This window comes from Euleptes europaea, chromosome 8, assembly GCF_029931775.1.
Source record: "Euleptes europaea isolate rEulEur1 chromosome 8, rEulEur1.hap1, whole genome shotgun sequence".
NCBI lineage: Eukaryota > Metazoa > Chordata > Lepidosauria > Squamata > Sphaerodactylidae > Euleptes > Euleptes europaea.
In genome coordinates this window covers 27,833,097-27,847,011 of record NC_079319.1, presented here as the reverse complement: position 1 = coordinate 27,847,011, position 13,915 = coordinate 27,833,097, and the positions used below count along the sequence as shown (strand labels likewise).

Below are 13,915 nucleotides of genomic sequence, written 5' to 3'. Positions count from 1 at the left end.
ATGGCGACGGGGAGGCCGTGGCTGGGCATGGCGGTCGTTTGGGTGGCCTTCCGCGCCGGGTTTTCGGGCGCCCAGAGCTTCTTCCTCCCGCTGCGCGAGCCCCAGAGCTGTGGGGCGACCCAGTACTTCGACGTCGCCAGCTTGGCTTGCGGCCCGTGTGGACCGGCCCAGAGAAAGAGCCCGCGGGGTGAGGGCGGCCTCGGCGGCGACTTCCCTCCCTTCGGCAGAACGCTTCCCTTTGTGGGGGGGGGGGGTCGCCCCCTCAGCGCTTCCCTTGGGTTTTCACAAGCGGTATGGCGGAGGAAAGTTATTAAGGGATGTCATGGTGTCACAGGGGTCTAAAAATAGTCACCTCTTTATCTATAAATATTCCACAAACCCCAGGAAGAAACATTTGTGTAACGCGCTGGAAAAGACCGTCATGGTAGGAAAAGTTGGGGGCAGCAGGGAAAGAGGAAGACCCGACAAGAGATGGATGGACTCAGTAAAGGAAGCCACAGCCTTCAATTTGCAGGATCTGAGCAAGGCTGTCAAAGATAGGACATTTTGGAGGACTTTGATTCATAGGGTCGCCATGAGTCGGAAGCGACTTGAGGGCACTTAACACGCACACACTAATACTAGCAAGTATATAGTCCTGTGGATTATTCAGAAAAAACCCAAGAGAATGTAGAAAGCAGACCACAGCCTTTAGACATCCTTTTAGAAAGAAGTTGTATCTAGTGGTCCAAATCCTAAAAATGTAGCTCCTGATCAGAGATGTTGCCATTCCAATAGTTGTGGAAATACAGGCATTTCAGCAGGTGTAGTTATTGTGGGCATAAGCAGCTGCGCCTGGGAGAATACCTGCTTCTACACAATGATTACCGGTATGGGAACCCTGTTCTTCTTTGCTGTACTTAGAATCATAGAGTTGGAAGGGACCACCAAGGTCATCTAGTCCAACTCCCTGCACAATGCAGGTATTTCACAACTACCTCCCCCACACACACCCAGCGACCCCCAGTCCATGCCCAGAAGATGCCCAAGATGCCCTCCCTCTCATTAATTGCCTAAGGTTATAGAATCAGCATTGTTGACAGATGCCCATCTAGCCTCTGCTCGAAAACCCCCAGGGAAGGAGCGCTTACCACCTCCTGAGGAAGCCTGTTCACTGAGGAACCGCTCTAACTGTTAGAAAATTCTTCCTAATGTCTAGACGGAAACTCTTTTGATTTAATTTCAACCCGTTGGTTCTGGTCCGACCTTCTTGGGCAACAGAAAACAACTCGGCACCCTCCTCTATATGACAGCCCTTCAAGTACTTTAACTGCTGCTAAATACATCCCTAAATACATTCCCTGTGTTAGCAACCTGATTTTAGTCAGTTTGTATTTGAGGAAGAAAAGAGGTCGGAAGAAGAACTGTTTAGTAATCGGGCGAGGCGTATGGCAGTGCATTTCTCATTATCTGCAATACGTTATGTTCTTGTTTATATAATATATTTATGTATTAATGAGGGGGCTTATGTAGCAAGTGCAGAGTTTGGAAGAGCAGGATTGGACCCAGTTAGTGCTTGGATGGGTGACCACCAAGGAAAACTGGGGTTGCTATACAGAGGAAAGCAAAGGCAAACCATCTCAAGTCATCACTTGCCTTAAAAAAAAAACAATGGTCCTGGGGCCTCCATGAGTACGGTGTAACTTATGGCACACAATTATTATGTAGAGATGTTCTATTAATTTAAGCAGAGATCACTTTTACGTATGCACAATTTAGATTCTAGTGTAGATCATTGTTTAATCTTTTAAAAATACGTTGTTTGTAAAGCAGTCCACCGTATTAATACATTACTTGTAAGTTTAGTATTTTAGTTATCATTTGTAGCAGTCGAGCGAACAACTTATTGCATACTTTCAGGTACTTCATGCTCCTGTCTACCAGGATTCAAGTTGGTTTCTGATAATGGTGGCGCTTCCATTACCTGTGAAAAATGTCCAGAAACTAAGGTAATACTGTGCCTGCAGTAAACAAACTTTTATTACATACAATGGGAAACTTTTTCCATATATAGTAATTCCAGCACATTAGCCATGTGAACCTGTTGCAGCAAAAATAAAAAGGAATAACTTCATTAGATAGACACTTTTTTACAGCATAAGCATTTGTGTATTAGAGCTCACTTCTTCAGGTGCTATAAACGGATCCTCCCTGTGCTGTCCTTTTTATATTGGAAGTATGAATAAAGCCAACAAAGAGCTGGGCTTAAGGCACCATGAAGTGCAGTGAGATTTAAAATATTTTAATCCTTTGTTTAGAGTGGTGTCACTCAAGATGGATGGAACTGCATTGCTTGCCCTAAAGGTGTAACTGCTGAAGGAAAATGTAAATGTGCTGCTAATGAGATTTTAGGTAAGAACTTAATGCAATTATTCTTCTTAATATCTAATTTTGCTAGCAGAAAAAGGCATATCAAAGATTTCCTATCAATTTGTATGTAGTAAATGCAACAAAACTCATACTCATCTTTTGGTACCCTTGTTTACCTCCATCTTATTAGTACTACATAGCTTGCTGTGTTGGAGTATGTATTTGAAGTATCTTGCCTCTGCAACCATACTGGTTCAGCTGAAATGTTTCATCATGCTCAAAAAGTCAGTAATGGAATGTTCACAGGAACAAAATTGACCAAAGGAATATCTTGAGCTGCCTTTCTAAGTCTATTGTCCCTGTGTTTACTAATCAGCGTGGTGTAGTGGTTAGTATGTCAGACTAGGATCTGGGAGACCCAGGTTCAAATTTCCATGCTGCCATGGAAACTTGCTGGGTGACCTTGGGCTGGACACTGGCTCTCAATCTAACCTACCTCACAGGGTTGTTGTGAGGTTAAAATAGAGAAGAGAACTACTTTTTTGGGTGTCCACTGAGGCAAAAGGTGGGTTATAAATAAAGTAAATAATAAATAAATACTATTAGCTAACATCTATTTAAGGAAATGGCAGAGTTTTAACCTGGGACTTCCTGTATACAGGAAGTTTACACCGTGGTTGATGGAGTCTCACAATTAAAGCAAACTTTCAATTTTAAAAAATTGCATTGAATTTATAGGATAACAGTTGGGTTTCAAAGAGACCTGTGAATGTGCACAAAGTGTTTTCATGAATGTTTGGGAAAATAAAACAATTTTCTTTCTGAGTGCATTGCTTCATGACGGATGGAATATCAGCCTAGGGGGTTTCCAGTCTTTAAGGAGTGGCATTTGCTGTCAATCAGAAGCAAGGAAAGGAAAGGCAGACCTGGAAAGCCCCAATGTACAGATGGAATAACATGAGTAATCCCTTGGATCCCAGCTAAGAATTCAAAATTACAATGATGGGCAATGCAAAATAAATATACAGACCATTTCCCCCTAAAGTTCTACTTTTCACATGGCCTAAGTGGTATTGCATGTTATGTTACTGTTCATATCTGCATTTTGTTTTTATATTTAGTGGAAAGGGCCACTAATGGTGCATTGTTGGATGCTGCATCATGTGTTCAGTGTGAAGGAACAGAGTCGTCATTTGCCACATCAAATGTGCTAGGTAACATGTACGTAGTCTTGTTATGAATTGGTACTTTTTTGTACGGTGTTGGGATTGGAAACATCATTGACAAATCTCTTATTCTGGAGATAAATTCCGGAGGAGTAGCTATCTTTCTTGGTGGTAGCAAAAACTGTTCTGTGGCACCTGAAAGGTTTAGCAAATAATGGTACAGTTCACACAGTACATCATACTATGGCTGGCTGTTAACAGGAATGAGCCCAGAGGATTCTTGGCTTGTATGTTCCTTTATGCTGCTGGAAATCTATCATTTACGCTTTTGCAGGAGATCCTAATTTGTTATTACATCTAAATGTGTTTAAATAGCAAGTTGGTGTTAGCGGCCATTACAAGCAGTTTTAAAGGCTTGTTTGACTTTGGATCAATTCCCGTAATGCACCTTCTGCAGTGGTTTCTTTACATTCTTCATGTTTATCTTGTCATTTGTAGGTGCATCAGATGTGAACCAACATTTATCAGTGCAAGCAAGTCTTGTCATTGTTCTGGAGGAAATATTTTAGTAGGTACAATAAAACAGCACGTAAGAGAAATAGTATGTTTTTGAAAGTAGGTGTTCTTGCTTCAAATTATTTTTTTTAACTTTGTCTTTTCAGACAGGAGGTTTATGTTTTAGCACCACTGGAAATTTTCCTCCAAAGGGAATTGCAACTGTACGTTTTGGAAAGCTAGTAAGTGTGTTTCTTCTCAAGTCCTTAAGATACCTTATCACAAGTGTTCTTGAGAAGATGTTGTCATGAGTTGTTGCTAGACATAAAGGACAAAAAGGGAGGTGGTTCAATTGGCACTACTCTTTAAAAGAGATCTAATGATGAATCAAGAAGTTTCTCTCTGGTTTATAAAGGAGAATTCTTCCTTGGATTTCAAGTAGGGATTGTGTCGAATTAAAAATCACTGCAGGTTAGCTTTGTATAAAAACAAAAAAGTTCACAGAATGTTTCTTTGTATGTTGATTATAATTGGTTGTACATATGCTTTGTGGCAACACAACATTAGGATACATTCATTCAAGTTAGGTTTTTGTTCTTTTTTATAGGGCATTACCTTGATCTCAGCATGGTTTCTGAAAAACCTGCAGGCATCAGCGGCTGCTTGCTTGGTAAGTTTTGGATAAGCATTTCCTCTTGAAACTAGATAACTAATAAATGAACCTATAAGTTTTGAGTTTTATTGACCCCTAGGCTGGAACTGTACACTGAGCACACTGAGTACTGAAATTCCACCTACAGCTTCTCTGCAAAGAGGTGTGGAGTAGGTGTGACAAAGAGAGGGATAAGGATCCTTCCTGTACCTGCTGCTTTCACAGCTGCAGATCACACACTCGTTTGCAGTGGAGAAAAAGCAACTGGAGGTTTCAATACATGGATTCATAATGGAGTGTGTATTTCTACCTTGCTTTTTTACTTACAAACAGCCAACAATAAAACATTAACAGTTGGTTTTTAAAAAACTATAGTTAAGCAATATTGAAGAGTGATGAACTGAACAAAATTAAAACAAGTAAGCTGAAGTAGACAGGAATTGAAGTCTGCTAGGAGTGTTCTTATTTAAGGAGTAACTCTATTTAACATCTTCCGTTTAAACTCAAGAATTGGTTTACCCAAATGCGCTGGGATGCAAGGTTGTCCTCACCACCACCAGTAATCTTAGTCCCACATAATCAACACTGTGGAATACTGAACAGGGTTTCTCATACAGTGCCATCCTAAACCCCTTGACTTCAGTGGATTCAGAAGGGTGTGCCTCTGCTTAGATGGCATTGATAACAATCTGAGTAGGTTCATTTGGAAAATGTAGTCCTCCATTCCAAGCTTTAGTGTTACGTGCGTGTTGTTTAACCTGCCACTGATCTGAATGCAGCCATGTGATGGAACATGTGTGAAGTAAATGTGCTTGGCAACTTCACACCACAAAGAAACTTTCTGGGAAGAAACTCCCTTTCACAATCAATGCAGCAGTTGAGAGTCACTATTCTTAACCCCTGATGCTAGTGAACATACATGCAAATAATCCTGTTGATTTCAATCGGTGTTACTTGGAGTAGGCAGGAGTAAGAGGTTAGGGTATTGCATGTTTAGGGCAATTGCTTAAATTTTCCCCATTCGAATCATTGGGACTCCAAAATTCTTACATTTGGCTGGATTGTGCCTTTTTGTTTTTTTGTTATTTAGAAAAGTAACTTGGATCTCTTACAAATTTTGAACTTGAACAATTACATTTAACACTAAAAGATTAGGATATTTTTTCACTGTTACACTTCTGGGTTGTTTTAGAATACTTAGAAGTAAATCTAAAATATAATGTAGGGTCATTAATGTGCCATGCACATGCTCACTAAGTGAACGAGTACAGTGACAAAACAGACAAAAAAGAGTGCTGCAAATGGGTTTCCAAAATTGCACATTTATTTCATTTTAAATGCTTTAACAATCTTCTGATAAGTAATTGTCTTTGGCTTGTTTCCCTGCAGCTGTACTCCAACCTAACATCTTGCCAAGCGCTTGGAAATATGTGTGTAATGAACATGAATTACTTAAGCTCTGCCAGCACCGATGCATGTGGCCTATTTCAATATGTCTTTGCAAATACGGCTGGACTTGGCACTGTTCATTCAATATCCTTCTGGTATGCTACCCCACTCTAAATGTGTTTGACTCATATGTGTCATACCACCTAATGACTTGTAGTGATTACAGTGGATCTGGGAGACTTGGGTTCAAATGTTCACGCTGCTGGGAAAGTTGCACACTCTCATCCTGACCTACTGTACAGGATTGTTGTGGTGGTGAAGTAAGAACTGTATACATTGCGCTGAGCTCCCTGGAGAAAGGATGGGTTGAAAATTTATTAGATTCATACCTTGACTAATCACAAAAATGTTGGCTGCCATAAACATTATCTTACTATTTATTCATAGGAGACAGAACCTTCCGTGGCTTTACTATGGTGACCAGCCAGGATTAGCATTGCAGGTTCTTGACACAGCTGAGTTTCCTTCTAGTTTTACTTTTAAAGGAACAAATAAGGTAGGATCTCTGAAATACAAATTCAAAACTTCCTTTGACTTCAAGATGATTAGCATGATTCTGTTGATGAAATTGCATAGGACTAAGTCTGTCTCAGACATTTTAATTCCTCTGTTGTTTTCTCTGGGTTATGTGTGATTTATTGTAATGCAAAATATTGTTTGAGTATAATGAAAGTAGTGAAATAGGAGAGAGGGAAGATAGCACGGTATAGCCCAATCTCATCAGATCTTGGAAGCTAAGCAGGGTCAGCCCTGGTTAGTATTTGGATGGGAGACCACCAAGGAATACCAGGGATGAAAACTTGAAAACTCCATAAGGGATCCCCATAAGTCGGCTGCGACTTGACGGCACTGTACACATACACAGTAAAATAGGAAACTCTCCTGAATTTTACTTGGAGTGCTTTACATGTATCAGAAATGGGGTGACCAACATTTTATGTTTTTAGGTTCAGCTCCTATTAGTTTTTTTTTAAAAGTATATGTTCCTCTAAGATGCTGCACTCACACAGGGCAGCTGCTGAGCCCTCTTTTTATACATCATCTTTGGCCACTTTCTCGGCCTCATTGATCTTTGACTTCTCTCACAGAAGATGAACACACCGTTGCTAAACTTCTGTAAAACTTTGCATGGCACCCCTACCAGTAACTGTCAAGAGAGAAGGAGGGCAGGACATACTGACAGGCATACAAACAGGTGTTCCCTTTTTGTAGGTATAAGTGTAAGCTACCAAATAGTTTCAGGGCTTTAACCAAAAGAGTAATGGACTTTGATATTTTCACTTGGCATGTCATCCTTTGCATCCCTCGTTAACGGTTGCCAGCTAGCAGATGCTGGGAAAGACTGTTCTCTGTCAGACTTTGGTCAGGCATTACAAGTCAGAAGACTGTATTGAGCTATGAACCCATGGCCTGACTCAGTATAAGGGCAGATTCAATGTTCCACTTTTATTGTAGCAGTCACTTTGCATTCCTGTTCAGGCCACACAGGGTCCTGATCGGTTAAACAGGACTCTACTTCAATTTTATTAATAAATTCTGTGTTAAAATGTGGTTAAATCTCTCAACCACGTTGTGGTAATGCACATCTTCATGATGCTGTTTGTGTATGATGTAGATAAACACTAAATGGAAGGATCTGTACTTTATTCTTCATAATCCTTTAGTAAGACTTACACAAAAAAGTAGTGGAGCAAGTCTGATACACAAAAAAGTAGTGGAGCATTGAGTGTAATATATAAAAATCCCAGTTCCTAAAAGCTTTTTTATCTTTTGTCGGCAGAACATAAAATTGCAGTTTGTTGCAGCTTCATATGATGCAGGGGGAAATTTTCTTAAATGGCAGTATTTAGAAAGTGGTGTTTTTCAGGTAAGTTTGTGTTTTTGTTTGTAGTACAACATGCAAGTAATAAAGTTGAATTTATATATAGGCTAGTATGGGGAAATGAAAACAGGAGTGAATTTGGCACCTTGGAGTTAATTTTGGAAATTTGGCATTTTGTGTCCAACAAATACCTTTTCCAAAGCACCACGCATTTGCAGCCAAACTTCCAAGCACTTTAGTTGTTCTGTCCCTTTTAGGGCTTTGTGGTGGTCTCTATTGTGAGAGTGTTTTCAAATAATTCATTTCCTTCTTTAAAGCCCTGTAGTCTGATATTAAACATAAATATCCTGTATCTTTCATTCAAGTCAAATCAATCCACGTGTTCCTTCAAGTACCCAGGCCCCAAGCCATTTCAGGCTTTAAAGGTGAGAACCAGCACTTCAGATCTTTTAGCGGTGGGGTGATGGGATCCCTGTATCCTGACCCTGACAGCCTGGCTACTGCATTTTGGTTGAGCTGAAGTTTCCAGACCATTTTCAAAGGCAGCCCCACATAAAGCTCATTATAGTAATCTAACCTGGATGTAATCAGAGAATGGGTCACCATGGCCAGATTACACTTATTGAGGAATGACCATAGTTGGTGTATCAGTTGAAGCTGATAAAAAGGCACTATATGCTACAGAGGAGACCTAGGCCTATGTCAAGTAGTAGGTCAAGATCCAGCAAAATCCCCCACCCCGCTTACCACCTTTTTCTTACCAGCTTTTTCTTGGTGTGACCTCCAAATGCACACACCTGGACAAATGGTAGTTTGTTTTCCCCTCTCACAAATAGTTTCTCCAGAAATACACACACACCCTTGATGGTTAAGAATCCCAGTTTTTGGGGGAGAAACAAACTCCCAGTTTGTCCAAGTGCCTGCATTCAGATGAGCTTACAAATTGCAGTTAGATTGAAGATTCTCAAAAAAGGAAATCTTCAGTCATGCTCTGTGCATGAGGGGGAGGAGGGTGGGAGCATGCTAGCATGCCTTTTAACAAGAGTTGTTCAAATTACAAGCAAATGGCAACCTAGGAGATTTTTGTGGAGATATAGCTTTCTCTGACACTGAAGTAAATGGGCAGTCCTTGTTGGTATGGGCTTTGAGTGGAGATGACTGAGAAGTGCTATAAGCATCTTCAAGTACTTGAAGGGCTGTCATATAGAGGATGATGCGGAGTTGTTTTCTGCCACCTCAGAAGGTCGGACCGGAAATTAAATCAAAAGAGTTTTTTTACTAAACATTAGGAAGGACTTTCTGACAGTTAGAGCGGTTCTTCAGTGGAACAGGCTTCCTCCAGAGGTGGGCTCTCTTTCTTAGGAGATTTTAAAGCAGAGGTTAGGTGGCCATCTGACAGGAATGCTGATTCTGTGAACTTAGGCAGATCATAAGAGGAAGGGCAGGAAGTGTTGCATCAGTGTTCAGCTCTTGTGGCCATTTTTTACATGCCTAGGGTAATGCCGACTGCCGCTTTGTGGTCAAGAAGCAATTTTCCTCCAGGCCAGATTGGCCAAGGATCCTGGAGGGTTGTTTGTTGTTGTTCTGTTTGTTTTTTTGCTATCTTCTGGGCATGGAGTAGGGGGTCACTGGGGGTGTGGAGGGGAAAGTAATTGTGAATTTCCTGCATTGTGCAGGGGGTTGGACTACCGTATATACCCGTGTATAAGCCGACCCGCGTATAAGCCGAGTTGCCTAATTTCTCCCCAAAAATGGGGAAAAATTAGGCACCCGCGTATAAACCGAGGGTCGGCTTATAACCCCTCCCCCCGCAGGCTTACCTGACCGGCTCCTGGCGGCGAAAAGCGGCGCGGCCCCGGTGGGGGCGGCTTTCCTGCAGCCGCAGGAGGCCGCCCCCAGGCCGCTCCGGGCGGCGGAAAGCGGCACGGGCCCGGCAGCCTCCCAGGCAGGCCCCGCTGGCCGCTCCCAGGCTGCAGGAAGGCGAGCGGGCCGGCGGGGGCGGCGGCGAGGCCTGCCTGCTCCCAGGCAGGCCCCGCTGGCCGCTCCCAGACGAGCGGGCCGGCGGCGGCGGCGAGGCCTGCCTGCTCCCAGGCCGCAGGAAAGCGAGCGGGCTGCCGGCGGGGGGGGGGGTGGCGGCAGGGGCGGCGGCGAGGCCTGCCTGCTCCCAGGCAGGCCCCGCTGGCCGCTCCCAGGCCGCAGGAAGGCGAGCGGGCCGGCGGGGGGGGGGGGGGCGGCGGCGAGGCCTGCCTGCTCCCAGGCAGGCCCCGCTGGCCGCTCCCAGGCCGCAGGAAGGCGAGCGGGCTGGCGGAGAAGGATGGCGACAGTGGTAAGTTTCCCTCCTCCCCCCTCCCCTACCCTACCGTATTGACCCGCGTATAAGCCGAGTTGGCTTTTTTCAGCCCTTTTTTGGGGCTGAAAAACTCGGCATATACGCGAGTATATACGGTAGATGACCTTGGTGGTCCCTTCCATCTCTATGATTCCATGGGGTTTAGAGAGTGGATTAGAGCTACAGGCAAAATTGTGATAATTTTGTTTCCCTGCTTTGTTCATATACTTAACATCAATCACTTTCAAAGGACTAGCTACTATAATTTTTTTTAATTTTGTACTCATTACTTTTTAAAAAGAAACTGTCACTTGCTAAAAATGATGCAAATGATTTCTTATTCTAAAACCAGAAAACTACACTGAATTATTTCAAATGTGTCATTATCTTTATTTAATGAAGCTTTGCCCTGACACACTGATGAAACTGAATGCTGCTTACATTTTTGGGACAACTTACCAACAAAAAGTAAGCATAACTTTAAATATCAGTAAAATAAGACATCCAATAAACAGTGTGATAGGACTGGGATCATATAAACCTGAAACAAGCAGATATCTGAATGTTGGATGCATCCGAAACACCTTTCAGATAGTGTCAGAGAAAAGAGAATGTAGCAGTATTTAAGCCGAGTACCAGCCTTGCCCGTGAGAAATTATTTTCTGTGCTGTGTTGGCTGGATGAAGTGAGATAGGTAGGTCTCTAATGGCTTAAGGACATGAAATCATAGAAATTGTGCAACAGTTGCTACAAGTTTGAAGGTGTATAGTTTTCAGAAAAAGAAGTGGAACTCCTTTTCTAATGAGACCAGGGCCCTGCAGGATCTTAAAGAATTCCGCAGGGCCTGCAAGGCAGAGTTATTCCACCAGGCCCACGGTTGAGGACAGCTACAGTTTTCCATCAGTGGTGGCCTCCCTACCCTACTTTCCCTCACCTTTTTGCTTGTTCTGTATTATTTACCAACTAATATGTGGGGGGTCCCGACTATTCGCAGGCCCGGCAGCAGGCCCTGTGCCACGAGATGAACACCATTTTGCTTTATTGTCTAATGTTTATGGGGATGTAAAATTGTTGATTTTGTAAATTATTTTATTTTTACGATTTTATTGGAATGTAATTGTATTTATTACGTTGATTATCAGGTTGTGAGCCGCCGTGGCCAGGGAGTGAAGAAGGGATACAAAACTAAATAAATAAATATTTGTGAATGTTTTAAAATTCTTAACATAATTTCACGTCTTATCCTTTCAGGGTTTTGAAAGGAAAATATTTATTGTTAATTTCAAGAAAGGAATTTGTAACCTTTATTTATTGAAATATTAAAGTGGCATTTTGTATTTAGTTTCATTTTCACATTATTATTGTTTTTCTACAGTGTACAATTTCTGTTTCAAGAATTTTAAAGGATTATTCTGATCCTGTGTTTTATGATGTGTTTCTTGAATATACTGATGAAGAAGATGGACAGCAATACCTTTGGGCAGTACCAGTTTTAAATTTAAACCTTCAGTATAATGAAATGTTTGTGAACCAAGGTGAGACTATTGTGCTGCTCTCTATTTTCCTAGAACTATTGTAGGGTCTGTATCTTCAGTTAAAAAAAAATAATACATGCAAGTCTCCTTATTTTTCACTCTACATGTAATATTCTATATGAAATAATTTATTTTAAAATTATAATCTCGCATTTTCTTTTTCAAAGGTAGTAATATAAATAGCTGGTTCTTAACACGTCGAATGTTTTTGGTGGATACTTTAAGTGGGCGTGAAAGTGACTTGGGAAACCATCCAAAAGTAGTCCGAATTGCTAGCGAAATAAAAATAAGGTGAGTCTGCATGAAAGTAATTCCACACAAATGTAAGAATCCGGCAGTCTAGAGTAAATTGCCCACAGTTAACTATGACCATCCTTTTATACATGGGAGTAATGTTGGCTAACCTTAGGCATGCCTAACTGCCAAGACATAAATGGCATGACATTGGATATCCAGTTTACTTTTGGATTCTTACATTGCAGAGTTAATCATGCTTTAAGCCTGTCACAAATAATGGGGTTGTATTGAATTTTGAAATGACCTCCTTACTTAAAGTGAACATTGTGACTGTCATTTCCATGATACTTAGAAGACCAGAAGTAAAGAAAGTAGCTTTAGATCTCACTGATGCTGAAGAGGTATCCCAGTATTTGGTGAGAGAGTACTGTTTTTTCTGCATTGATTGGTAACTACCTAGGATTATTCTTAATCTGAAGTCTGTGGAAAATTACAAGCTGCTACAAAGGATCATCCTTATTCTTCTCCCGCTATATTCATTATGTTGACTTTGTACAAATTAGCTATTGGTAGCTTTTGTAAACATTGCTGAGTTATTTATCTGCAACCTTTACAAAAGCTACCAACAGAAATTTATCTGACTCAGAGTAAATTTCCCATACAACTGTTACCTTCCTCGTACATAACATGGGAGAAATGATGGCTATCTTTAGGTATATGTAATTTCAAAGAGAGAAATGCCAAACAGGATATCAGGTGCCAAGATCCTGAAAGGCTGTACAAATGGCCATACTGGGACTTGATAATAATTTTAGCATTAAGGACTATATTGCAACTATCTTGCAAAAAGAATGTCACTAATTTGAATGTAATTAACAAGCTTTCATATTTCCGTGAGCCATTTTGGCAGCGTTTGCAATAATTCTCATTCTTATACTATCCTCACAAGTTTAAAAAAACTCAGTAGCCCCTAAAGTTTTTGATAGTTCAGACTCGGAAATCACTGTTTAAGTAGTTCATAAATAGAAAATCAAAATTACTTTGACTTACTATATGTGCATATTTCCTTTTGTGTTGCTGATTGTAATGGAATTAAAAACTTAAGTAGATTAAAATATAATTTCGTATACAATTTGTGCACGTTCTTCCACTATCTCTCACACAAATCCATTATAGTCACTGTTAAAATGAATTTTGCTGGTCAGAGGTTTGGGGTTATGTTTAAGTGTCTAATTTTCTATCACTTATTCCCTGCTAATGTGTTGTATATATTTCTACAGTATTCGTCTTGTGCCTAACACTCAGAGAGGAGCCATCTACCCCCCTCTCATTACAGTTTCCTACAGCGATGTTCTCATCCAAAATCCCAATACTCAAAATGTGGTGGTGAGTTCTTACTCTTACATTGACTTGGTTTTCCTGGCGTCATTTAACAGAAACTCAGCCAGCTTGGTTGTATAAAATAAGGTATATAATGTCAGATTAGTGGATAGTAAACAATTGCTTTTCAGTTTGTAATAAAATAATGCGACTAATTCTACAAAATCCAGAATTTCCTGAAAAAGTACATGCAACAATTTGAAACAGTTGAAGTAACTGAACTAAAATTAACCTCTTACTTGCTTAACCCTGGCCATCTAATGTCAGCCCAGACAAATGGCTGCACGTTTGCTCCAGATTATCTTTGATCTTCCTGTGGTAGATCATTCTGCAGCTGTAGTGGGGCCTGCAGAAATTCCTCTTAGTGTTCATGTTATTTTCAAGTGATATCTGAATTCTACAATGAGGAAACTGCTCTTCATTGATCTTCAGGATTGTTATGTAACATTAGAAGTTGTTGCTTAACATGTAGCCCCCTCCTCCAACATTATCAAAGCTGCA

The 13,915-nt window shown here is 41.1% G+C and overlaps 1 protein-coding gene across 1 annotated transcript in view; it reads left to right on the top strand.

The window, feature by feature from the left end:
• Window positions 1-13,915, top strand: part of TMEM67 (transmembrane protein 67) — a 29,495-nt gene continuing 15,580 nt past the window's right edge. Inside the window, exons 1-14 of the mRNA XM_056854890.1 lie at window positions 1-187; window positions 1,900-1,988; window positions 2,298-2,391; window positions 3,471-3,570; window positions 4,014-4,083; window positions 4,178-4,252; window positions 4,618-4,680; window positions 6,052-6,206; window positions 6,499-6,607; window positions 7,892-7,978; window positions 10,665-10,730; window positions 11,638-11,797; window positions 11,965-12,088; window positions 13,315-13,420. Coding sequence (XP_056710868.1) covers window positions 1-187; window positions 1,900-1,988; window positions 2,298-2,391; window positions 3,471-3,570; window positions 4,014-4,083; window positions 4,178-4,252; window positions 4,618-4,680; window positions 6,052-6,206; window positions 6,499-6,607; window positions 7,892-7,978; window positions 10,665-10,730; window positions 11,638-11,797; window positions 11,965-12,088; window positions 13,315-13,420 — 1,485 coding nt within the window. The remainder of the gene's footprint in view (window positions 188-1,899; window positions 1,989-2,297; window positions 2,392-3,470; window positions 3,571-4,013; window positions 4,084-4,177; window positions 4,253-4,617; window positions 4,681-6,051; window positions 6,207-6,498; window positions 6,608-7,891; window positions 7,979-10,664; window positions 10,731-11,637; window positions 11,798-11,964; window positions 12,089-13,314; window positions 13,421-13,915) is intronic.